The following is a 27852-nucleotide window of genomic DNA, read 5'->3' as shown; positions in this document are numbered from 1 at the left end:
CTCCACATCCCTTGGTACCTGCTTGTTTATCCAGTAAGGTCTCTGGGACAGAAAACATCAGGTTATGTCTGTATAGGACCATTTATGTATTTCTTTTGCATCCTCTTCTTTTTCCAGTAACATCACTGACAATTTAGTCCTCATGACAAAAAGACACTGCTTAAACACTTTAAGGAATAAACTAATCAGCATCTCAGATGGACTCTGACTTACCTCTCTGGACTCAACATCTGTCTAAAAGCTGCTTTCAGACTGAACTCTGCCTGATAATGTCTTCAAGTGCATATACTTGTATTTCTGCTTGGATGCTGAATGTTGTAAAATACAGTGTACCAGTTTTTCTACTTAATCTTGGCATTTTACCTTCCTCATTGCAACCCCAGTACTATGAGACTTTTTTGCATGTGGGTGGCATGATCCCTGTTGCAGCTTTTGATGGTGAAAAGGCACCCCTTCTAGGGCTGTCGATTCGGTTCCATCCGAACTGAAAAACAGCCGAATTTCCCCCGATTCATCGGTTTCTAGTTCGGGTAGAACCGAAGTAAAAAAAGGCGGGAAAACAACGAGCCGAACTTGTTGAGTTCAGGCGGACGCCGGATAAATTCGTACAAATTTGGCGACCCCGAATCAGCATTCTCCTGCGGCCAATAGGTGGCCAAGCTTGATCTTCTTCTGGCCAATCAGTCGCGGATGAGTGTGTGAGCCCAGCCGCTGCACGGCCCGGGGAGAGAAAGAGAGAGTGTCTGTGTGTGTGAGAGAGAGATCCCTGTGGGGGGGAGGGTCTGTGTGCGTGGTCCTGAGTTGCTTTGCAGCCCGGGGGGGAGTGTGTGTGTGTGAGAGAGAGATCCCTGTGTGGGGGAGTGCGTGTGCGTGGTCCTAGGTTGCTGTGCGGCTTGGGGGGGGGGAGAGAGAGAGGCATAACTGGTTACAGGAGAATCCGAGAGAATTTCAGAAGAAAATCAGCTTGTGTTTCATAAATAACAGCAAAGCTTTTGACTGTGTGGCTCATAAAAAACTATGGCTGGTTTTAAAGAAAATGGGTGTGCCACAGCATTTGATTGTTTTGATATGAGACATGCACTCTGGACAAGAGCCTACTGTTAGGACAAAATATGGACACGATACCAATTTCCAATTGGTAAAGGTATTAGGCAAGGATGTATTTTATCTCTCTGTCTCTTCACTCTATAAGGAAAACTGGATTCGATTTAGATGAAGGTGGAGTGCAAATTAGAGGGATGAACATTAACAATTTGAGATATGGCGATGATACCACATTACTGGCAGAAAACACCTTTCCTTTTATTTCAAGCTCATCCAACCAAAGATCTTGAGGGCAACATACATAAGACAAAAACAAAATTTACAACATCAAAGAATGTAAAAATATTAAAAAGATACATAAGATAAAAACAAAATTTACAACATCATAGAGTGATAAAATATAAACAATATGGCTTTAAAAATCTTGGAATTAATAAATTATTTTAAAATTACAAATATAAGAATAGATACATATCTTTATAAGGATAGCAATATAGACAGTACGTTGATAATATTTCTGTTTAGCACATGATTTAACTTTATCGTGACTTTAAAGACAGGACTATTGCCAAATAGGACTAGAGCTGAACATCAAGAAGACAAAAGTAATGACTACTGGGAAATTACTCAACTTTAAGGTTGACAATGAGGAAATTGAAATTGTTCAAGACTTTCTGTTCTTTTCTATTCTATCAACCAAAAGGCAGAGCACACAGAAGAAATCAGAAGGAGAGTTTGGATGGGAAGGGCAGCCATGAAGGAGTCAGAAAAGATTCTTAAGTGTAAGGATGTTTCACTGGCGACCAAGATTAAGTTAATTCATGCCCTAGTATTCCATATTACTATGTATGGGTGTGAAAGTTGGACAATGAAGAAAACTGACAGGAAGAAAGTAGATTGCTTTGAAATGTGGTGTTGGAGGAGAGTTTTACAGATACTGTGGACTGCCAAAAAGACAAATAAGTGGGTTCTACATCAAATTAAGCCTGAACTGTCCGTAGAAGCCAAAATGACCAAACTGAGTCTATTGTACTTTGGTCACATTATGAGAAGACAAGACTCACTGGAAAAGACAATAATGCTAAGAAAAGTTGAAGGCAGCAGGAAAAGAGGAAGACCCAACATGAGATGGATTGACTCTATAAAGGAAGCCACGGCCCTCAGTTTACAAAACCTGAGCAAAACTGTTAACGATAGGATGTTCTGGAGGACTGATTCACAGGGTTGCAATGAGTAGGAAGTGACTTGACACTACTTAACACGCACACACATGTCATTATGGAAACATGTTGAAATTTAACATACCTTGACAAACAAATATATCTGTTTATCGCAATGTTCCTTAAATTGCAATCTCAGTGAATTTCAGATACATCAGTTTAAACTACCCTATCCTGCCCTTTTCCAGAGAAGAATTCAGATCCTTTTGTGTTTCAAATTTATCATGTTCATCTCCTGTTTATCTTGAGGTTGTTTGTTTCCTGGTAAAATGTTTTCAGTGACTTTGTGTTTTCTTTGGTAAATAACAAATGGGGCATGATGTCAGCTGAGGAAATGAATGTCAAGAACAGGAAAAGCTCAAAACTGAATGACTCTGTTCCTTCAAAATAGGAAACAGCTTTAAGTTCCTTTGGATTTGGGGAGAAACCACATTAGCTAACAGTACTCTGTCCACCAGCATAGACTAAGGAATCTGTTGTTCCTTTGATGGGGGCATGCAACTGGATGGATCTGCGTGTGCATGGAGAGAAATGTATGGTCATAAATGTATTTAGCATGAATTGTGGAAATGTTTATTGATTGCTGCCTTTTCTGGAATAGTGATTGACAATTTTTAGTTTGGTCTGCATTTCACATACTCTTCAGCTCAATGTCCTTGAAGTATTTGTACACTGTGAGATACTTAAGTCAGCCCAAAATAAGGCTGCCCATTGCTACCTTTGCATTATCTATACCACAGGATATTGATCACCTGGTAGATTAGCACGACCAGTTATTTCACAAATTATAATTATACTTGTAAACACATCATGATACATTTGGGGAATCAACACACAGCATCTGGCTATGTAACAGAAACACAAGTCACAAAAATCTTACCATTTTCCCAATTATTTGTAGGAACACGATAACATTCACCTCAGCCTGGTGTACTGCAAATAATTGGCTCCCCACATGTTCACAGGGTTTCCATTATCTTCAAACCAAGAAAGTAATTTGCACAAGTTTGTCATTTGGAGTGTCTGAAGTTAAGTTGACATCTTGTTCTGTAAAAAAGAGCATCCAACTCCTGTACAATTTTACTTCCCCACACTTCTCAGATTACTCTTGTTTTTTCCCCGTGCTGATATCACAAACACCAGAAAGTGAATCATTTCTCTTGGACTTAATCACTGTGCTTAATAATTGAAGTTCTCAAAATTTAGTTCTCAAACTGACAGGATGTCTGTGACAACTTTTACTGATGAACCAGAGTGGTATTGACATCTGTAAGTGACCTATAAAAACATTGTTCTTCTGAGTGGCAAAAAAGATATTGCACCACTGGCTAAAAACTAAATCCCAGACCTGTAACAGAGAGGAGACTTTTGTAAAAATAGTTTATGAAGAGTAATTAGAAATGAGAGTGAATTGAAACACACCGTAAGGTAGCATTTGTAAGATTTAATTTACACTCCAATGTTGCTTTACAAAAAATTTTAGCTTCCACTGCCACTTAGAGCTGCACATATTTTTAACTAAAATTATTTCCTCTTTTTGCTACTGTGGGAAAAGCATCTTTCTCAGTTTGCAGTATAAAAAACTAGCTGTTGATTCATTTAGCAGGATGGAAATTCTATTTACTATCTTATTTGCCTGTTTAAGATTGCATCCCATTCTTAATAATGTATGATTGATGGAAGACGTTTAGGGGGGAAAGCCCGGTCAGTATTGAGCTGACTCCTTACATAACGGTAGAGCGGGATTGTTGCCTGAACGCAGAGAGGAAGTGAATAGGTGAATCTAGGGAAATATGAGAATTTGCCTTTTATTTGCCAGTTGGTTGTGGTCCATCTCTAATGTAATCACTAGGAAAGTCCCAAAAGAACTACCTTGTGCACTTTCGCATCCTGTGTATTGTCTGTGGTGTGATGTCCTTGCCAGCGTTTAGATACAAATGGCACTTATTGAAATGGATCTCACAGTTAACCATGCGGCAAACTTCCAGTGGGAATGCAGAAAATACTTGGTAATAAAGAGTTACAAGGCGTACTTATGTCACAGAAGCAGTGTGTGTTTAAATACTTGGGGTGCTTTTCAACTCTAAATATATGGGCATGCGAGAAGTAATCAGGAGCAGGAACAGGAAAGGCACGTGGTTTGGCCTTCTCCTCTGATGGGTGCTGGGATATCTCTAGACTTCCCCTCCTGACAAGCCACAGTGCATTCCTACTTCCCACTAACCCATTATTTTCCACTTAGGATCTGGCTATATTCCAATTAAAAAAACAGCCGTGAGAATTTCAGGGCTTGGTACTGGAGTACTAAGGGTTAGACATCCATGATAGCTGTTGGACTGGAATTATTTAACAAAGATCTGGAATTCATTTTGTTTAATCTGTTTAAAGTTATACAGCAGTGATTTAATTATAATCACGAAGGGACCAAGTTTCACCATATCCAGAATTGGTATAGACGCTGTCGCGGCTGCTATTTATTTGTTTACTTCTTTCTTCCAAGTAGGGACCCCAAACATATTCTGTAATTCTCCTGTCCACCATTTTAGCCTCACAACAACCCTGTGAAATAAGTTAGATTTGGTGTGTGGCCGTAGCTCAGTGGTAGAGCATCTGCTTGGCATGCAGAAGGTCCCAGGTTCAATCCTTTTCTTCTCCAGTTAAAGAGACTAGGCAGGTAGATAATGTGAAAGACCTCTGCCTGAGACCCTGGAGAGCTGCTGCCAGTCTGAGTAGACAATACTGACTATGATTGACCAAGGGTCTGATTCAGTATGAGGCAGCTTCATGTGTTCATGCGTGTGACTGGCCCAAGGTCACCCAGTGAGCTTCTGTGGCGGGGGGGGGGGATCTGAACCTGGGTCTCAAAGCCCCTAAGTGGACACTCTAACCACTATACCACACTAGTTTTTTCATGCAATTAAATGAAATGTAATGCAATTAATGAATTAAAGAATTTTTATTTTCCAAACAAAACATTGTAATATGATGGAACCTGGTCCTTTCTACTTCCATTCTGTCGGCACAGTTATGATAGTTTTGTTGAATTTGTTAGGAAAGTTTCGGTTTGGGATGAATTCAGACTTACAGCTCCATGATAATGGCCGTTTCTTTTTCCTGTCCTTCACCCCAGCTATCCATTTCCCATGGTTTTTAGCAGTTGCAGCAAGAAAGACCTGGAAAACAGTTTGGAAAAAGGAGTGGGGATGTGTCTCTTCAACCTGCCAGAAGCTAAGGAATCGTTTGGTGGCCCAAAGTGTGGGAATGGTTATGTAGAAGAAGGAGAGGAATGTGACTGTGGGGAACCTGAGGTAGGACTACCATTATTTTTGTTATTGCTTAATTATGGTCCTAAGGCTGCTACCTACTGGCTGTTCATGCAGTTAAGGTAGCCCGGCTTGTATCAACTGTAGCCCACAACGTCTTCATTGTGCCAAACTAGATGAGACATTTGGCCATCAGTAACGTAGGGGCTCCCCTAACCCAACTCTGATTATGTTATTAAAGGTAAAGGTCCCCCGTGCAAGCACCAGGTCATTCCTGACCCATGGGGTGACGTCACATCCCGACGTTTACTAGGCAGTATCTGTTTATGGGGTGGTTTGCCAGTGCCTTCCCCAGTCATCTTCCCTTTACCCCCAGCAAGCTGGGTCCTCATTTTACCGACCTCGGAAGGGTGGAAGGCTGAGTCAACCTTGAGCCGGCTACCTGAAACCAATTTCCCTTGGGATCGAACTCAGGTCATGAGCAGAGCTTGGACTGCAATACTGCAGCTTACCACTCTGTGCCATAGGGCTCTTTATTATATTATTGCCAAACATTAATTGAGGGAAACAAAGTTTTCAAGAGCCTGATTAGACTTGAGACTGCAGTGCGGTGGGAACTGAGGCTTTTGCCCCCCCCCCATGCTGTATTCTCAGATGAAATGGCCCTGAGGGCTTCATTTGCTCCACTGTGAGACTGCACATGCACTGAATTCTACATGTGCCACCCTGCAGCAAGGAAAATAATACCCTGAAGGGCTGTTTTGGCTTGAGAAAGTGGTCCAGTGGGGAAGGCAGAAGCCCCTTCTCGCCCATGCCACAATCCTGAGCCAAATCAGGCGCTTGTGTGCATATGCTTGCAAACTTCCTTTCCTTCAGGTACTGTTTGGCAGTGACACCATCACAGTTGAGTTGGGGGAACCCCATTGACTCACTGCCAAATGTCTCGTCTATGCTGCCCAATACTAGATTGTTTCCCAAAACATTCCTTTGAGCTCATTCTTTTTAATCAAATCTGCCAGGACTAGAGAAGACATATGATCAGATACCCTTTCTTCATTTAGGCCTTGGCAGTCACCATTGATATTGGACTTTTTCAGATAATCAGAACTAAATCTATCGTGGATGATGGATTTGTCTCCTCCGATAAACATAGTACTGCATACAAAATAGACTAAGGGACATTGAAAAAGCAAGAAATTGCTCTAACTTTTCCATACAGTTTATTGAATTCATCCCATCCATAAGGATTTCCTGACAGCTCATTCATTCTTCTAGGTAGCAGGGTTGAAAAAGTAGGCTTATCTGCTTGTTTAAAGTCAATAGAGTGTCTGTAGCTTGCAAATTCTTTCTAACCCAGTTATCTTTCTCATTTTTACTCCCGAATGTTACTGATACCTTTAAAAGTAAAAACCACTTCATATTGCTACAATATGGCTTGAATTGCAGCTTCTTTCTTTGTTTTGTTAAATGCCTTGGAAAATTGTGGCTCAGGTGTGATTGATTTCAGTCCTAATCTTCTAGAGTAATCCGCGAGGTACTAGCAAACCCATTACAATAGTTGATGTTACATTAGCTAAGTAATTTAGACCAGTATTGGCACATCAATACCATTCTAATCCTTGAAGGCATCAAGTTGTTCTGTGTGTAACTGTATGTTTGGATTTCATTCAAAACTCATTGTTATTAGCTTTTGGGATGAAGTGGTGACATTCGAAATTTCTAGTATTATGCTTGATCAATATCAACCCACTGAATGGTTGGCCAGACCAAGCTAGCTCCAATTACACGATCCCCATCTCAAAAGGGCCCCAACTATGGGGCCCTAACAAAACCAGTCCAAAAGAAAAAGAAAAAGGGGAGAAAGCACAGAGCCATGCCTCTGAGCAAAGGCAAATAGCTGAACCCACCTATTCTATTCAGCTTTTTCGGGAATCGCCTATTTGGCTTTGGCTTTATCCCCAGGTTTTGGTATCCAGTAAACCCAAATCCCAAAATTTACCAAAACGGCTAATTTCAGGTTTATTTTCAGTTTGGGTTTATTGATGTGCACAACCTTAGTCCATAGGTTCTTTCCATTTCAGTTGGAAATAGACAGGGCAGGTAAAATCAGATTCATGAATTAAATTAGTTGATTCACTCACAACATCTTAGCAACAAATAATCAGATAAAAAGTGCATGCAACACACTGTATTATCTCACCCAGTATGTGTCAGTCTACTTGGTGGCTAGCCATTCACCCTCAGTGGCAAAAAACAAAGTCAGATTGAGTTGTCTCAGAGAAGCAAGTATCTTGAGTGGTGGTCTTTCCTCAATGGGTTTGGCACCTTCTCACTCTGAGTTTGAATAAGCTGAACTGTCCATCTTTTTGAGAATATTTTTCTGTTGACTTCTATGTCAGTGAGTCAAAGTTCAGTTGCGGAGGTTTTTCTTAGGTTTGTGTGAGTCAAAGCGAAAGCTTAAGCAAGGATTTTAACCCAACAACTCCTTGACCTGGCTCCACCTGTTTCTTGTTCACATGCTGCTCCAGCTACATCAAGTGAGCTTTTGAATTTCCCCAGATATTTCATACAGAGAGACCCAATAAAAATGTGCTAATTTTAACAATAAATTACCAAATTTGCATCTTGCTTCATGATCTTTTAGCATGTAAGCTGCTCTTTGTTCCTCTGACAGGGCCCCTGGGTTCTTAGCCCTGTTCTCAAACTTAGAAGAAGAGGTGTCTCACTGGCTACTGTTGGAAAGAACAGAGTTACTTCCAAAAATTCTTGTCAACCAAATTTGAAATTCAGAATTGCTTTTTCTTATTTCCAAAGTAAAATCAATGTATTAGGATTTCTTCATTGTTGCATATTGAATTCCAGAACATTGTGGGTACACAGTTTGCTGTTTTTTGTTTCCCATATGTCCTTTTTTTCTCTTCTAGATTACTGATGTGGGTAACAAAAAAGAAGTCTTGATGAGATCATCTGCATGATTGCATCATGATACTTTTGGTGTGATGATTAACAATGTGACAGTTCAAACACTGACATTTTGACATTTTCTTCCTTCTGCTATTTCAGGAGACAATAGAATAATCAGTTGACCGCGTCTTGTTTAACCATCCTTTAGAAGGCATTAAAGGAGTGATACCTTGTGAACATCATTTCCCCTAGTTACTTTTGCTTATGTTCCCAACACAGTGTTGGTGCTGTTCTGTATGTTAAGTCAGATTTAACACCGCTGAGTAGTGGTTTTATCCGTTGCTACTCTGGTGACACCTTAAGAGAATGATTATTCAGGTGCCATTGATTTCACTTACTCTCCTGACTGTAACCTCTGAAGCAAATCCGATATTTTCTCAGAGCTCTTATTGACTCAGTCTTTGGGCAATAAAGTTCTTACAGCCTTCCATGTGTGGGTAAGCACCATCATTAAAGAGAGTAACATGAGTTGTGAATGTATTCGTTGGTAATAGCTCAATTCATACTATGCCTGATCATTTCTTTATCTTTATGCTATGAGGGAAAACTACAGATCTGTACTGAAGACTGTCCTTTATGTTAGATTGAACAGTTTCGGGGCCAAGACTTCAGCCAGGCAAAATACTGCCATTCAATTTCAAGTAATTTCATACAAATGGTGGATTTAACCTTTAGTTAATCGTTATATAGTGTCACAATACTGTTTAAGTCAAATATAACATTTTGTGGGATTTGATCGGATTTCTTTCCCCTTCATTGCCTTTGATATTGAAAGAATCGTATAGCCTAGGTTAAAATTCTCTCATGCAGTATCCATCTGGGTGGACAGCATATGTTCAGACTACAACCTTGTCTGAAGTCAAGAATGAAATGAAACTATGATACGCACTGAATAGGGCCCAAGTTCATGCTACTAATTTTTTTTTAACAAAGAATGAAAAATACTTTTTGAAGCTTAAAAATGTTTACTTTAAGACTAGCTAGATCTCTCCTTGAAGATTCTTCTGCTACCATATCTGTAGTGTCCACTTCTGCTGAATTGCCTGGACACTATTGAAAGCCAGGCAATGCTCTGAAACTATCAATGGTCTAAAGTCATAGACCCACAGAACTAGATGGGTCATGAAGAGCTTCTGTCCCAGCCCTTGCAGTGAAGCAGCATTTACTGATCTTCAGTTATCTCTAAAAGGTAAAGGTAGTCCCCTGTGCAAGCACCGGGTCATTCCAGACCCATGGGTAGACGTCACATCCTGACGTTTACTAGGCAGGCATTGTTTATATTGTGGTTTGCCATTGCCTACCCCAGTCATCTACACTTTACCTCCAGCAAGCTGAGTACTCATTTTACTGACCTCGGAAGGATAGAAGGCTGAGTCATAAAAAGGCTACCTTTTTATTCCAGAGAACAGTTTCTTAACAACAGTTTGGCACTAAGAATCCCTGCTGTTATGAACCCCATTCATGTGGTTTATGATAGGAGACTGTCCATTCTGTTTTGCACTTGCTAACTTTTTAGAGGCTGGGTGCAAGGACACCCTAAAATCATGAAGTAAAAGTGCATTGGTTAGACTCTTCTTTGGTGTGTTTTCAGCTGGCATACCACTTTCTGACAGGTCCAAACAGGGAACTCCCCAGTCTTGAGAAATCCCTGAAATGCGGCTCCAAAATTCACAAGCTTTTGCCTCATTTTCACCAAGCCCAGATGTTATATGTACATAAGTGCCATCAAATCACAACTGACTTTTGGTGACCTCAGCAAGTAGTTTTCAAGGCAAGTGAGAAGTAGAGGTGGTTTACCATTGCCTTCCTCTGCAGAGCCTTTCTTGGTAGTCTCTAGGGGCGTGCACCAATTTTTTTCGGTATTTTTCAGATTCAAGTTTATTAAACCTGAATTTTTTTGAAAAATCCAGAAAACCTACATTTTTTTGGAAACTTTCGGGTTAATACACCCAAAAAATGCAGAAAAAATTCAGCACTGATAGGAAGGCGGGGGAGTGTTCCTTTTGCTGCTGCCAGTGGCAAAAGGAATGCTCTGCCTTCCTATTCAAGAAGCTTCATGCCTTGGACCTCCGTGGAGGCTCCAGGTGGCAAAGTCCTGTAATAGGAAGGCGGGGTGGGTGTTGCTTTCGACACTGGCAGCAGCAAAAGTAACGCTCCTCCACCTTCCTATGGGACTCCCGGGGAGGCAGGCTGGTGGGGGGGGGGCTTAATTAAGATTGCAGCAAGGATCTTAATAAAGACCTCCCCATTCGCCTTCCGGGAAACCGCACAGGGTGGCCTTCATTAAGATCCCTGCTGCAAGGCTTGGCAGCAGGGATCTTAATGAAGGCCACCCCGCACAGCTTCCTGTGCATGGGGTGTCATTCACTTGATGAATACTAGATCTAAGTTTGAAAATAGGAGTCAAAGTCAAGTCAAAGGGCTGAGCAAAACAGATATTGAGAAAATGAAATTTTAGAAAGAAAAACAGGAAGGATTACACATAAGAAAGAAGAACCTGTGGGAAAGGGGAAAGAAAGGAACACCCCACCCCAAAACTTGGTAAATTGCCGTGTAAATTAGTGGCTGTATACATTACTGTATAAATTTTTAAAACAAAAGAAATAGATAAGGGCCCAGTTGCCCAAGTATGAAGACAAGGGAAAAGGAGATAGGCAGCATTTCTGAGAAACATTAGAGTTTACAGTGGATAATGAACACAACAGTGTGATATTGTAGCAAGAAAGGCTAATGTCCTTTCAATTTGCATTAGCAGGAGCATCATTTCTGAGACTCAAGAAAGAAGGGTACTTACTCAAGTGCAGTCAGAGATTAGGTCTCATTTATGTACTGTGCCAGTTCTTAAACAATTCACAGGAGAAATATAACAACGACAGGGTTCTAGAAGAAAATTACATAAAGGGCACTTTATGAGGGAACAAAGAGACATGATGAACATCTCAGATTGTTGTCTGCAAAAGGCGAATTGTGCAACTCACAGACACAATTTAGAGGGGAACGAGGATTTAACTGCTAAATACCCACTCAGTTTGTTCCACAGAAACCTGTCTCCCTACACTGTTGTTAGGATTGTGATGGGTTTTTAAAGGACACATCTTTTTTTTCTCTCTTTTAAAATACTAGTAGTGTGGGGAGGTCACTTTTAATACTGAAACCAAGTGGCGGTTGAAGGATAAAATCCTCTCTCCATTCCCCACATGGCCCCAAGTCAACTCAGAACTACGCATGTGCAATTTGCCTTTTGTAGATGGACAGAGATCCATGGGTTGCCTCGGCACCTCCAAATGAAGACACGAGACACCAAGCAAGGGTTCAACTACTTTATTTATTCAGTTTATGTAAATGGATGATCTATGTCACTGCTTATTTTCGTAAGCTGATGGTTTTGAGGGCAGGCTACTCTAGGCATCCACATAGTCTGCCTTCTGGACAGATCCACTCGGCCAGCGTTTGCGCCAGCTTCGCTTAAATCTTCCTGCACATCCCTGTTTGCAGAGAGTTGCCCGGCTTCATCTCTCTCCCCTATGTGCTGCAAGGCTACTACCAGGATCAAAAGATGTCTCTTGGCCTTCACAGGGCACCCAGCCTCAAGGCTTGTTCTGGACACACCCTCCATCAAGCAGATGTCTCAAGATGTTTGCCAATTAACCTTACCTATCCAAAGAAGCTTGCCCTGTTCCTGCCAACTGGTTAGGCCCTAACCAGTTTGTGACAAGCCTGTTTTTTCTGATGAGGGTACACACACAGCCTCCTAAGATTCTCTTTAATCTAGGTTTGAGGGGCATGAGAGGATCCTACCTAGTGGCTAATCATTAATAGCTTGTTTGTGTCTGAAAGTATTATTGTGTCCAGTGCCCATGGCCAGCCTTACCCCGTTCTCAGTGGTACATCCCCAAATCACCTTTATGCTAGGGTTGCCAGCTCCAGGTTGGGAAATACCTGGAGATTTTTGGGGTGGGGCATGAAGAGGGCGGGTTTTGGGGAGGGGAGGGATTTCAATGCCATACAGTCCAATTGCCAAAGCAGCCATTTTCTTCGGGTGAACTGATCTCTGTTGGCTGGAGATCGGTCGTACTAGCAGGAGATCTCCAGCTAATACCTGGAGGTTAACTCAATAGAACTGGCAGCAAGGAGGCTCTTAATCTATTGGTCTATGAACCTAGTTGGAAAAAATCACGTGATTATTTACTAATAATAATTTTTGGGACTTATCCATATCACGTGATTTTTTTCAACTAGGTTCATAGACCAATAGATTTGATTAAGAGCCTCCGTGCTGCCAGTTCTATTGAGTTGTTCTCATTGCCAGAACAGGTTTTATCTTCAACCAATACCTGGAGGTTGGTAACCCTACTCGTCTGAATGGCTGCTTGTTTCTCTGTAACCTCTGTAGCCTCGACCTCCATTTGAAGTAAGTTGAGGCCCATCATAATTTGCTATGAATCTTGCTTCTGCTCTCAGTGCAGTGGTAAACCTATATCTAGATTGTAAGTTAACTACCTCAGTAAAAACTAGGTCAAAAGAAAATGAAATACTGAAAACGTGTGATGTTTTTTAGCCCAGCAAAAAGAAGATTAAGGAGAATATAATTTGAGTTTTGAAACATTTATAACTATTTCAGGGATAAAAGAGGGAGAAGAGTTGCTCACTGTCCAGTGAACAGAGGACAAGAAATTATGCTTTACTATGTCGTGTTAAATTAGGGTTAAGCAGGAGAAAAGAAAGAAAAATGCTAAACTTGTAAGTTTCGTGATGAAATCGCAGGCATAAAACGGGGTGGTGGAAACTTTGCCTAGTTCATGTGCTTAAAAGGTCTCCTATGATCATGTGCAGTTCTCAGAAGGCCCTGTAGAATATTCCAGGAAGTGGAAAATATTACAGTCAAAGACACATATGGGCCCCCAGTATATAGTTTAACACAGTCCTTGTGTATTATTTAATCCAGTCCCACCAGATTACATCATTTTATGGACTGAATCCATCATTCTATCTACTTCCCTGCTGGTGCAGTTCTCAGGTTTTACTCTTTGCTTCTTGTAGGAATGCACAAACCATTGCTGCAATGCTACTACCTGCACTTTAAGGCCAGAAGCAGTGTGTGCCCATGGGCTTTGCTGCGAAGACTGCAAGGTGAGTTTTCGTGGGCCCTCGTATGTGTAGGGTGGGTTGTATTCATCTCCGTATCAGAGCCATTCATGCTGCCCTTGGAGCCATGATATATTTTCAGGGGGCTCTTCAGAGCTGAAGAAAATTACCGACGCTCGCCGGGCTATGCCCATTCCAATGAAAATTCTCCAGCATACGTTAAGAAATAACAGTTTTGCGCAGCGTGCCTTCTCCCATAAGACAATGTGTATTTTTAGTTTATGCACATGTCAATAATATTGAAGAAGGAACCTTAAACGTTTATGCCCATTTAAATAATTCTATCACTGCAAAGTCATCTGCGCTCTACGCTCCTGGGTGTGCAGAGGCAGAGCCCTCTGTTCGCATTTTAGAGTGAAATGAAAGAGGGCCCTAGCTGCGGAAGTGTGTCATAAACCAGTTGTGCACTATATAAAAAAAGATGCATAGAAAGTGCAGCATTGCCTTTATACTGTGCTTTAATGGCCACTCGGTGCAGACTCTTGGAAGGGGGGGAAGCATTCGTCCGTGGCATAAATTTCCCTGCGCAGTAACTTTTATTGATTGAAATTAGAGCCACTTCTTTCTTCCTGCAGCTGAAGCCGGCAGGGATCCTCTGCAGGCACTCCAGTAATTCCTGTGACCTTCCTGAGTTCTGCACTGGAGGCAGCCCTCACTGCCCAGCTAATGTGTATTTACACGATGGACACCCGTGCTACAAGGTGGACAGCTACTGTTACAATGGCATGTGCCAGACCCATGAACAGCAATGCATCATACTCTGGGGGCAAGGTGAGTTGGATTACTGGATCTTTCTAGATATATTTTGTCCACAAAAGCAAATGGCGTGTGATTTTGTAGGAGGTACAGTTTTAAGGCACCAGCCAATTCTAGGTCCATTAGTTCTTCTCTACTGAAAAATATAGGTTGCTTGTTGCACTTCTGCCCCACATAGGGTTGCCATCCTCCAGGTACTAGCTGGAGATCTTCTGCTATTACAACTGATCTCCAACCGATAGAGATCAGTTTGCCTGGAGAAAATGGCCACTTTGGCAATTGGACTTTATGGCATTGAAGTCCCTCCCCTCTCCAAACCCCACCCTCCTCAGGCTCCGCCCCAAAAATCTCCAGGTATTTCCAAACCTGGAGCTGCCAACCCTAGCCCCAAATCAGTCCATATTTGCATAGATGCATTTTTGCAGACTGTCAGGATACCCCCCCCCCTCTTGGTGCAAACATCTTTATGGACTGTGGGCTGGGTCAGACAAGCAGAGAGATCTGATTCCAGTTAATCTTTTTACCAGTTAGCACGGCTGAATGATCTTTGGGCATTAATCATTTCCCCCTCTCCAGCCACTAGCTAGCCTCAAGTTCTCAAAAGTATCTTTTGCAGTCAGTGCTGAAAGAATATAATCAGCACCACCACTAACATAAGGAATGTAGATTATACTGCTCAATCAATTTTGGGATCATAACCTTACTCTAGAGGTCGGAATCCAGCATGTTCTTAAATTCATTGTAGAAATGGAACAGTACAAGCCCTGATCAGCAAAGGGTTACAAGCACTACCCCCCTTTGAAGCTGTATTGGCTGGGGGTATTTGACCTCTGTCAGGAATTAAAGGTTGCTTTGCCTCAGTTTACTTAACTGTAAAATGCAAATACTTGCCTACCTATCAGAAATAATTACTATAATGTTTGCCTGAGCACTTAGAGATTCTGGGCTGAAAGCCACTATGTAAGTGCACAGCATTAACTATGCAAACATAATTCATAGTTGATGCTGAATTAAGAAGAAACTGTGCCACCAATTGTATTTCAGTCAGCGCTGGGAATTGGCTTGGACAGCCATCGAGTTTCAGCTGACATCGTATCCTAATCAGGGAAGGACATTGCCTTGGAAAAGCGCACATTGTGGCCCCATGGATGAAGCGGCCCTGCTGGGGAAGGAAAGTTAAATAAATACACAGACATTGATTCACTGGAAAAAACAAAGGCCACAGCTTTATTGATTACAACAGATGGAGCATTGGCACAGCATAGGGAATGGATCCAGGCATCGAATGACCACCCTGCCATTCGATGCATCGATAGATCGATAGAACGGCCCCAACCCGCATGTTGGGGTAGTAACCAGAGTGGTGTATAGGTGGCTCCACTAGGACATAAATCTCTGAGTGGAACCTACGCCACCTGGGAGTGGAGCTATGAGCAGCCCTCGAGCTGGGCATCCATGATGTACTCCTTATGGGGGGTCCCCAAATGGGGAAGGCAGGCATCAGGCACATCTTCCCCCAAACTGGATCTGCCCCAGTGTCAAAAACCACCTAAACTGTGACAAAAAGAAGCAATAACAAACTATAAGTCAGAAGGAGGGAGAGTGATATTCGCCGCTGCCAGGCAAAAGAACAGGCTGGTGGCCGGGATACACCGTCTTAAATAGGCGAAGGAGGTGGAGCGACACAAGGAGCGCCTGCATCATCAACCCCCAACACCAGCCAGTTATTGCACCCGCCCCCTGAGCAGCAATAGGCTGCACATTCGAAGGGGGCAGGCAGGCAGGTATGCCCAGCCATGCAGCGGAGACGAGTGTGACACCGCTCACCCCCACAGAGCTCCTTTTCCCACACGGAGCCATGTTCCAGCTGGCCACAAGGGGTGGCCCTGGTGAATCAGAGTTGCTAGCATTCCTCTTACTCAAAACTGCATTTCCTATTGTACTTAACAATGCCCCTCTCCCACTTCAAATATCTCTTTGGTATACTGTCAGAGCAAACCTACGCCCTGTTCACTGGCACATCACAGATGCTAGTGCAGTTCTGGTGTAACTAGTTTGTATTTTACACTCTCTCAGTAGAGAAAAGAAATTCCAACCAAGAACCAGTTCCAAACAACTGAGAGGGTGTCAGTGGCACTGGGGTCCATAGCGACAATACTGACACACCACTCATACAGCAGCATGTCGACGATGCTTCCATGTGCCTGCCGTGTATGGAAGCAGCCGACCAATGCATGCTGATGCTGGCTCCCCTCCCTGACATTATCCTGCCCACTGAGGAGGAGTATGTGTAACTGGTCTGAGCAGAGCCGTGTTAGAAATATTCTGCAACAATGTTTGTTGTCTTCCGTGGCAATTGGTACAGAGTGCTTTCTGTTCATGCAAAGTGCCTTTTGCCAGGGTTCCCATCATCAAAGTCTGCTCTCCCTCTCCCTCAGTCAGAGCCGTATCTTGGGGCGTCTGGTGGGGGCACTTGCCCCAGGTACAAGGAGAGGGAGGGCGCCAGCATGAGCATGAAGAAGAAGATGAGAAGAAGAGTGGGTTTTTATATGCCAACTTTCTGTACCACTTAAGGAAGAATCATACCAGCTTATAATCACCTTCCCTTCCCCTCCTCACAACAGACACACTGGGAGGTAGGTGGAGCTGAGAGAGCTGTGACTAGCCCAAGATCACCCAGCTGGCTTCATGTGTAGGAGTGGGGAAACAAATCCAGTTCACCAGATTAGCATCCGACACTCATGTGGAGGAGTGCGGAATTAAACTGGGTTCTCCAGATCAGACTCCACCGCTCCAAACCACTGCTCTTAACCATTACACCATGCATGGGGAGAAGGAGGCTAGTGCACGCTCCACCTGCTCGCTCTCAGCTCGTGCCGTCTGCTGCTCTTTTTTCTTTCTGTGCGGGTGGACACTGCACACCCCACCTGGTGCATTTGTCTCTGGCCCTGGGGCCTCCAGTGCCTGGCTCCAGCACGTGTGTGGGCACACACCTTCCCTCCCTCCTCCTCTGCCCCAGCCGATCCTTCCCCCAGCTCCATGCCTGCCCCCAGTGTGTGTTCTAAGTGTGTCCAACATTGGGCCGGAGAGATATAGCCCCATTCTGAGCACCCTGTCCTGGTTAGGGCTTATTTAGTGCTTAGGAGAGCTGCAATAGGTGCAGTCTTAGTAAGTATCCTAAGCTGTGCTGTAGCTGTGTAGGCATAGCAAGAGACAGGTGGTGGGATTTTACTCCCATTTATTTCAGTGTGAGCATTTATACTTATGCCACCTTTTTACCACCATAATATTATACCAGCAGCAGGGGCGTGATATGAGCTTAAGGGGCTTGGAATTCTGACAGCCCAGCATGGTCCCATGCCAATGCAGCAGCACCAGGGCTCTATGCTAGCATCTCTCTGTCTTACACTGGTGTAAGGGCTTAGTGCTCGACCTAAGGTTGCAACAAGCATAGGTCTTTTATGCATGGCTGTTTCTCTCGCCTTCAGCTCTCCGACGACTTCGGGTCTTTGTGTTGTTTATGCATGCCGTTTCTGACCATCAGAGGCCGCCTCACTCTCCCCCTGTTTTCTCAGTTTTTGTCCGCTTTTTGCTTGCTTTTTGGCCACTCTCCCCCAATTTTCTTGCTTTTTGCCTGCTTTTTGGCTGCTCTCCCCGTTTTCTTGCTTTTTGCCTGCTTTTTGGCCACTCTCCCCCTGTTTTCTCGCTTTTTTGCCTGCTTTTTGCTTGCCTTTTGGCCACTCTCCCCCTGTTTTCTCGCTTTTTTGCCTGCTTTTTGCTTGCCTTTTGGCCACTCTCCCTGTTTTCTCATTTTTTGCCCGTGTTTTCAAATTTGAGATAAAACAGGTCCCTCAAAACACAGGAAAACGGAGGGGGAAAGCGAGATGACCTCTGACAATCGGAAATGGCATGCATAATCCAAACAAACACCCAAAGTCATCAAGGGGTGCCGGCGAGTGAAATAACCATTCATAAAAGACCATAGTCAAACTTACTAGGGAGTAAGTCCTACTGAACTTAATGGAATTTATTTCTGAGTGCAGATGCTTTGGATTACACTATAAGTAGTTTCCAGAATGGGTTGGCTGTGTGTTACTTCTGATTTGGGCTTAATGCTTCTGTTAGTTTTTCTTAGTCTACCATCATATCTCTTCAGTGGCTGTACCATGGAAAGACAGCATTCCTAGGCTAAATAGCAAATATGTTTCAAAGAGGGGAAATTATCTGTCAGTAGACACTTCTTTATACCAAAGCTTAAGTGAGATTTAATTCATAATCACTTTTGATCCTATTAAAAAGCATACATACATTTGCATACATGCACTCCAAGTAAGCAGCCATTTTTGGCAGCCTTTAAAAGTATCAGGTGTTTTTTTTTTTAAAGGTTAATGCCTCCCTTCTTCCAGGAAAATCCATAATTTTTTTCTTGCCAGCAGATTTATCTGCATATCTAAATGCCTGCTTCAAATGCCAATAAAAGCAGCAGATAATATCTAAATGCATAACTCTCAGCATAACTCAATCATATCACTATCAATAGGTCACATCAGTGACTTTATAAAAATGAAGTATTTAAAAAATTTCATTTTTAATTAAGAGATCTCACAATGTGGAAATTAAAAAGCAGAAAACTCTCCTGTGTTACATAAAACCTAGCTTTACCTTGAAGAGGAGTTCACTGTACAATATTTTAGCAGTATTCACTTATTCATACCATCTTACACAGAACTCCCTGCCCGGCATGATATCTTGTTAGAACAAATTATATTTTTCTTGAATTATTTTTTCTGGAAGAGGTTGATTTAGTGTTAGGATAGTCCTAAGCATTCCATAAATCTCAGGAGCAATTTCTTAAGAGCTATAGTTACAAGGGGACGGAAGGCAGCATGGTATAGCCTGATCTCGTCAGATCTCGGAAGCTAAGCAGTATCAGCCCTGGTTAGTATTTGGATGGGGGACCACCAAGGAATGTGTGTGTGTAAAGTGCCTTCAAGTCGCAGCCAACTTATGGCGACCCCTTTTGGGGTTTTCATGGCAAGAGATGGACAGAGGTGGTTTGCCAGTGCCTTCCTCTGCACAGCAACCCTGGTATTCCTTGGTGGTCTCCCATCCAAATACTAACCAGGGCTGACCCTGCTTAGCTTCTGGGATCTGACGAGATCAGGCTAGCCTGGGCCATCCAGGTCAGGGCCCACTAAGGAATACCAGGGCTGATATGCAGAGGAAGGCACTGGCAAACCACCTCTGTTCGTCTCTTGCCTTGAAAACCCCATAAGGGGTCGCCATAAGTCGGCTGCGACTTTATGGCACTTTACACACACACACACACACATAGTTACAAGGGACACTCCTGAAGTAGCACTGCACATGAAGTGGAGCGGACCACACAGACTTTTGGATCCTATTGGTACATGCCTTTTAGGACTTGTGGATGAATTCTTCATGGCTTGACCAATACTGAACCAGTGTGGAAAGTGTCCTGAGAAGAAGCAGGTATTCTTCTCCCACCCACCCCAACCAATCCTTCAAAATGCAATTTTCATTAGGATTGGGAAGTCACCTGTGCTCCATTCTCATCTCTGTCAGTCATGTAGACTGGTGGGAGCTGGCATCAGCTGAAGGGTTTTTACACATCTCATGCTGAAGAACGAGCTGTCAGGTGTGTATAAAGTATACCATCCTCAGTAATGTGTTGGAAAAAAAATTCGGCAAAATTCGGATTCGGCAAAATTCGGCCCGTTTTTATTCGGGAAATGCTGAAGTCCGAACTCCTCCGCTTTGGGTCCGTGCAACTCAGGACCAGGCAAATGCATTCTTTAACTCGCAATTTGAAAACCAGTTTTGAGCAAGGATCAAAATAGACCTAACCGATCTTATGAATGAGGGAAAGCCTGAGGACACACAACTGAAGCCCCCCCTCAAACCAGGGAGAGAGAGACTCAAGGGGGCACACGCCCCCAGGCAGAACGGGCGAAAGCCCCCTTTGGCTTCCCCCCCCACCCACAGAAACTGCTCCCTCCCCACACACACACAGACTCTGCTTCCCCCCACACACACACACACAGGAGAAAAATTATAGAGAAAAGCCCCAAAATGGGTCTTACTGTGGATGTCTTCTGTTCCATCAGGGGGCACCCCCCCCGCAGAACAGGTGAAAGCCCCCTTTGGCTTCCCCCCACCCACCCACAGAAACGGCTCCCTCCCCCCCCCCACACACACAGGAGAAAAATTATAGAGAAAAGCCCCAAAATGGGTCTTACTGTGGATGTCTTCTGTTCCATCTTCTTTGCACCTGCCCCGCCCTTGCTCCCCGCACCTCAGCTGTTTGTCGGGGCTGGGAGCTTTGGGTGTGGGCGGCAAGCTCTGCTAATTGCAAACCCCCATTGTCAGAGATGCACATTAAGGGTGGGGAAGAAGACCCAGCTTGGCCACCGATTGGCCGCTGGAGAATGCTGCTTACTAACTGACGGTTATGCTGCTGCGCCGAACCCCGAATTTGCCGAATTTATTAGCGAACACCCCGAACTCGCTGAATTCGGCTCCCCGTTTTCTTGCCTTTTTTGAGTTCGGTTCCATCCGAACTAAAAACTGCCGAATCAGGGGAAATTCGGGTTTTTTCGGTTCAGGACAAACCGAATCGACAGCCCTACCCTGAGGCCACGGAAGAGCTGCTGCCAGTCAGAGTTGGCGATACTGCAACTGAAAGACCAATACTCTGACTTGGTATGAGGAATCTTCATGTTATCGCATGACTCTGGAATGGCTTGTAGTGAGAGCAAGAAGTGAAAGTTCAGAGCCAGTGGCATCAAGGGGAGAATAAATATTTTAAAACAACCCAAGAAAAAAACGTTACTCTCACAGGTTAGGGCGCTGTCAATTGCTTTACAATCTGGAGACTTCTTGGATTTCACGCTACCATCCAGAAAAACTCTCATTTTATAATCCCATTCCTCTCCCGCCTCCATTCTTTTTCAAAATCTCTTATCCTCTAGCTGGAGACAACTAAACTAATTGCTCAGGTTATCAAATCATGTGAGGCCACTAGAGCATTTTGTATTTTTTCTGCTGTGACAAAAGAAATGAATGTTTCAATTTTCACATCTGCATAACAAAAATTTCCACATCGACACCATCTCTGATATGTTTTAACCTGCCATGATTTGAAACAGGTGATTTAATTCCTTTGGGGGAGGGAAGCTTTAGGCTGGAAAGGCTGACAGGATCTTAATTACTGGACCATCACAATCTTGATTGTCAATAGAAAAGTAAGATAAACTCTGTCCATCCAGTTCAAGGAGTTTAATATCCACTGTAAATCTTTCACAAATCATTTTGTTTTTGCCTTTTCGAGTAACAGAATAGCCAGAGATGCTTTTTTGCTTCAGTTTATTTCCTGGAATTATGATAAATGGGCTTCCTCAGGAAACACAGCATCATTGCCCTTCCTTAAGTATTTGGAAGGGTTTTTTCTCTCTCTTTTAACCCAATACATCCATCAGTTTTCCTTCACTTTTACGTACTATGTACTATTATCTATATATATAAAACATAAAGATATTGCTATAAAAGTACATTTCGATAAGCTATAGCAAAACACAGCAGAAGTCAGACAGTTTTTCAGAGAACTGAAAGGATGGCGCTCAATCCAGTTTTCTCTGTAGTAAACGGGTTTTGCAGAATTTTGCTTCTAAAATCTGACAATGGTCAAAAGTGCAAGAAAAGAAATATATGTGTGTGCAGTGGGAAGCACAGTCTCTCTCAAACTGGTTTCAACTGCCTTAAAAACAATTGTCTGCCTTCAACCTGAATCTCAAAGTAGAACACCACTATCACTTCAGTTAGGCAGCAGAAATTCAGGTCCATGCTTTGGCTTAGAGACCATTACTCAGTGAAAAGTAGTAGTGTTAATAAAAATATTTACACTAATTATAATATAATATATTATTAACTCATTATAATTTTATTTTCTGAGAGGCTGGAATAGGGTTGTTTTTTTCTTTTACCCATTATGTCAAGTTGCTCTTAAAAGGATGCAGTCAGGTCATGGGGACCCCTATTCAGCTCTGTCACAGGTAATGCATAGTTGGACCCTTAGACTCAACCACCAGCAGTACACCTCAAGAAGGCAGTGAGGGGTATAAATCATGCCCACAACATTTTCCTGTGAGCAACTACCAGCTGGGATAGGGTTGCCAACTTCCAGGTGGTGACTGGAGATCTTCCACGAATACAACTGATCTCCAGGTGACAGAGATCAGTTCCCCAGGAGAAAATGGCTGCTTTGGCAATTGGACTGTATGGCATTGAAGTCCCTCCCCTCTCCAAACCCCAACCTTCTCAGGCTCCACCCCCAAAATCTCCAGGTTTTTCCTAACCCAGAGCTGGCAACCCTAAGCTGGGAGCAAGCCAAGCAGCAAGAAACGTTGCAAACATCTCAGGGGCTGAGTTTAAATCCAGCTAGCAGTGGTGCAGGTCTGGGATGCAAAGATAGGCGTAAACCACACCCATCTCCTCTGCCTGCACACCACGACTACTGGCAATTAACTGAGCCCCAGTGCTATGTTGGCACTGTCTCCTCATTGTGGTTTCTCAAGCAGATAGTGTTTTTACATTCTGAATGTAAACATGTTTGCTTCAGTCTGGCATCAGCAGTTTGTTCTCAACAGTTCATGCACATTAACCTTTTGTCAAAGTTATCCATAAGATGCTGTGTATGGGGGGGGGGGGGAACTAGGCATACCAAGCAGAACAGCTGGTGAAGGATGTGTATTCAGGCATTTGCATAGCAGATTAGTGCCTTAAGAGGCTTATGAGTGAAGTTTCTCATGGTGCCAGTACATTGTTAGACAGAGGGGAGAAAGGAATACCTGGTTGATCTTCTGTTGACTTGGCCATGATGCAACATCCTTTCTCCATCTCCTGCCCTTACCGACCACTTTCCAGGTTTTGTGAGATGCCTCTGCACTCAAATTGTGATAAAGGAGATCATCATCTGGAAGGGAAGGTTCACTGGAAAAAACTGCAACTAACTTCTGGTAGTGATCCTACTGTATATGCATTTGGGTTTATTTCCTTTGCTGGTTTTCCTTTTCAGCTGGCTTTCACACAACCTCCATTCTAATCTCAGTTTTTAAATATTTTTAGTCTTTAATCTCTATAGCTGGTTTAGAAGGCTCTCTATGGTCGTTTATGCATGGGTGCTTTCACTCATGTTCGCCCCCGGTCTGTCTCGGTTGTTCCTTGAAGTTATACATGAATTTTCCATCCATTAGAGATGGCCTCGCTGCCAGCCCTCACAAATCCCGGACCTTCCCATTCCTCTGTTAACCCGATTCTTCCCTCTCCCCTGAGCTCAGCCCAGGTGAAATCCCCCTGCATAAGGCAAAGCGCGGGACACCCAAACGTGGTTTCTCTCACAGCCAATAACAAAGTGGCGTGTAAAGAAGCGGGGATTCAAATGCTTCCTGCTTCCTTGGAACTCTTTCTGAGCAGAAGAAAGGCATTTTAAATCCGAGGCTTGGATCTCCCCCCCCCCCTTTCATATTGCTCCGTTTTTTTGTTTTTAAAATGCTTTTTCATGCAGCAATTGGGTTTGGGGGGGGGATTTTCTCTCACAGTAAGCCAATTGCAAAGCAGCATTCAAAGGGGCGGGGACTTGATTTCAGCTCAGAGGCTGTTGGTGCATAGATTCCCAACAGGAAAGTGTGGGTCCAGCCAGCAATGAACCTCAGGTAAAACTCCCATGCATAAATAACCTATAACTCAGTTCGTGGCCTGAGAGCCTGGCATATTCTGTCCCAACCTTTCTCCAGCTGTGTTACTTTATTTTTGGCACATCAGCCTGTCCACTATGATTGCCACTTTTTGTTCTAGCCTGAGGCACAGCACATGAATTTTGAAGGTGACAAATTTCCTGCTGTTTATCACCAGTTAGATGAAAGCTTTATCTGCTAAATTTGGGCGTGGTCTCTTTCCAAAGCCCAGGAGACGGGGGGGGCAGAAAAGGGGGCCAGCCCAACCCTCCACCCACTTTTTAAATGTGGGGAGAATTTTTAAAGTGATTGTGATTTAAGAAGGGAGGAGAGGGGACTGTTGTGCTGGAGGACAAAACAAGGTGGGAAAGGTCTTGTGGCAGTAGGGTTACCAATAGGGTTGCCAGGTCCCTCTTCACCATCAGCGGGAGGTTTTTGGGCTGGAGCCTGAAGAGGGCGGGGTTTGGGGAGGGGAGGGACTTCAATTCCATAGAGTCCAATTGCCAAAGCGGCCATTTTCTCCAGGTGAACTTATCTCTATCGGCTGGAGATCATTTGTAACAGCTGGAGATCTTCAGCTAGTACCTGGAGGTTGGCAACCCTAGTTACCAACCTCCAGCTGGGCCTGCAGATCTCTCAGAATTTTTACTAATCTCCAGACTACAGAGATCAGTTTGCCTGGAGAAAATGTCTGCCTTGGTAGGTGGACTCTATGACATTATACCCGGATGAGTTCCCTCCCCTCCTCAGTCTCCTTCCCTAAAATCTCCAGTAATTTCCAAACCCACAGTTGGCAATCCTATGTAACAGGTTGTATATACCTGGTTCTACTGTGTGCACCATTTGACATCGTAACTATTCAAACTGAGGCAAGTCTTGATAAAATCATGTGGTGGTTTGAAATAGGAGCCAGGGAACAGAAGCAATTGCATGGCCTTGCACAGTCCTTCTCAAGTAAGTACATTAATGTCTTTGCTCTCTCTTGACCGTTATCTTTGTTCCTGAAATTAAAAAGAGGCTTTCCCATTCTCACGGGAAAAGGCCGACAAGAAATCAGAATGCAGACCCCCAAATGTTCTAGTTTTGATCAGCCACTAGTTTTAGTGGAAAGGTACTGGAGATATTCATAAAGGCAAAATATTGGAAACAATAATCCTGATTTATTTTCAAACATTTTGTTTTAAAAAGGGAGGAGCTAGAAGTACATGCATATCTTAGCTTGATTTGTGGAATCCACTGCCCAAAGATGTGGTGATGGTTACTGTCCTAAATCCTCTCCCCTCCCCCTTCCTCTCTCTCTCTCACTCACACACCACTGCTGCTGCCTTCCAGCTTTGAGCAAATCAAGAAGGACTGGTCTCTGTTCTCCCTGAACCCCAAATCCCAAGCTGTGGGAACCCTTCCCCCACCAGCCCCTTGGTTTGGGACCCAATTCTTCAATAGTTGCCACCACCAGGAGTTCCTTTCCTTCTCCCCACTTGAGCCTTCCTGGGCACTCTTGGTCCCTCAGAGAATTGGGGAGGGGGGTTGTATGAGCAAAAGAGAGGGCTACAGGCAAGGGACTGGGTACCCCTTCTCCCTAGATCTCCCATTTGTTACCTAGCCCAGTGCTGTCTGGTCGGCACTAGTTCTGGGTTGTGTGACACAAACATACATCCAGTTATCTAAAGAAAGAAAACGGTAAGCTGCAGTACTGTAGTCCAAGTTCTGCTCACGACCTGAGTTCGATCCCAATGGAAGTTGGTTTCAGGTAGCCGGCTCAAGGTTGACTCAGCCTTCCATCCTTCCGAGGTCAGTAAAATGAGTACCCAACTTGCTGGGGATAAAGGGAAGATGACTGGGGAAGGCAATGGCAAACCACCCTGTAAACAAAGTCTGCCTAGAAAACATCGGGATGTGACATCACCCCATGGGTCAGAAATGACCCGGTGCTTTTGCACAGGGGACCTTTACCTTTATAAAATCCTACTAAACACAAATAACTCAGAAATACTCAGAAGAGTAAAATAACAGGGAGATATAATGCTAAATTAAGCCTATGCTTAATATGCTGCCTCCTGGAAAGTGACACAAGGTTGCAAAGATGTTGGACAAAGACTTCCCTTCTTGGTGACTAGCAACCTTGCAGCCAGGATGTTCGACTGTGACTTGTGACTCTCCCCTCACGACTAAGAGTCACACCAGGCTTCCAGTTTTTAACCATCTCCTTGCGACTGGGGAGTGTCTGCTTGAGACCAATGAGAGTGTTGGGGGAGCTGATGGAATCCTTCTCTTACCCAATCCCCCGAAGCCTTGGATCAATGACTTTTAAGACCAGATATTGAAAACCATCCATCATGGCTCTAGGGTGGCACTGCCAAATGGCTGGAGTCAACTCTGAGGCTTACCTCTGGTTCTCAACCCATTTGTCAAACTAAAACTGTTGTTTTTTCCCTACCTACAGTGACTTAAGCTTTTTATGGTGCTCCTCGCAAACAGGCCTGTAGTTTATTCAGGGCATCTTTCATCCTTTTCAAAACAGCTGGCTTGGGGAAAGTTATGCAGTGAATGTCGTCTATGAGAGTGAAACAAAACCTAAGGGGTGTACCAAAGGAGTAGACCTCTAAACAGCAGGTGCTAGGAAGGAACTGCAAGGGGAGTGGCCTTCTTACCCTCCTTGTGTCCATGCTCTCTGGTGTGCCACTTGCTGGAAAAATAGGGTACTAGCTGGAGATCTCCTGCTATTACTGCTTTGGCAAAAATGGAGCAATCTGAAAGGGGGGGGGAGAAATCCAAGCCTCGGTTTTAAAAAGCCTTTCTTCAGCTCAGAAAGAGCTCCCGGGAAGCAGGAAGCATTTGAACCCCCTCCTCTTTACATGCTGCTTTGCAATTGGCTGTAAGAGAAACCAAGTTTGTATATCCCGCACTTTGCCTTATGCATGGGGATTTCACCCAGGATGAGCTCAGGGGAGAGGGAAGAAACGGGTTAACAGAGGAATGAGAAGTCCCAGGATTTGTGAAGGCTGGCAGCGAGGTCATCTCTTGGATGGAAAACCCATGCATAACTCCAAGGAACAACCGAGACAGACTGAGGCAAACATGAGTGAAAGTACCCATGCATAAATGACCATAGTTACCTGTGGATATTATGTGTGCAACATCCACTCTCCACTTTCTGTCCCCCTTCAAGATTCTGAAGCCCAGTGCAGCTTCAACAAAGCCACCTTCCTTTCCTAGGTCCCTTCTCCTACTGATAGGGTTGCCGGGTCCCTCTTTACCACTGGTGGGAGATTTTTGGGGTGGAGCCTGAAGAGGGCAGGGTTTGGGGAGGGGAGGGACTCCAATGCCATAGAGTCCAATTGCCAGAGCAGCCATTTTCTCCAGGGGAACTGGTCTCTATCGGCTGGAGATCAGTTGTAATAGCAGGAGATCTCCAGCTACTACCTGGAGGTTGGCAACTCTACCTCATTTTTTTTTTACCTAAAGTAAAACAGAAATCAAGAGGTATCTTTAGGACTAACCAAGTTTATTCCAGCATATTGACTCAGACTTGACTTCTTCAGATTTGTTTTGAAGTTTCTCTTGAAAGATCTGACTGGAACAAACTTCGTTAACCTTAAAGGTGTGACTTGATTTCTGTTTTATTTGCCACGAGAGACTAACAGGATTACTTAAAAAAAAAAAACCACTATCTTTTTTTAATGGCCTTTTTTGCATGGTAATTAGCAG

At 43.7% G+C, this 27852-nt stretch overlaps 1 protein-coding gene across 1 annotated transcript in view; it reads left to right on the top strand.

Moving 5' to 3' along the window:
* The window catches only part of ADAM12 (ADAM metallopeptidase domain 12), a 278563-nt gene that overhangs the window by 210565 nt on the left and 40146 nt on the right, over window positions 1–27852 (top strand). Inside the window, exons 13-15 of the mRNA XM_056850479.1 lie at window positions 5395–5572; window positions 13532–13621; window positions 14212–14407. Of these exons, the coding sequence (XP_056706457.1) occupies window positions 5395–5572; window positions 13532–13621; window positions 14212–14407 (464 nt within the window). The remainder of the gene's footprint in view (window positions 1–5394; window positions 5573–13531; window positions 13622–14211; window positions 14408–27852) is intronic.

The sequence above is a fragment of the Euleptes europaea genome, chromosome 5, assembly GCF_029931775.1.
Source record: "Euleptes europaea isolate rEulEur1 chromosome 5, rEulEur1.hap1, whole genome shotgun sequence".
NCBI classification, from domain to species: domain Eukaryota; kingdom Metazoa; phylum Chordata; class Lepidosauria; order Squamata; family Sphaerodactylidae; genus Euleptes; species Euleptes europaea.
Note: the sequence above shows the minus strand (reverse complement) of the source record. Positions and strands in the feature narration are given on the sequence as shown.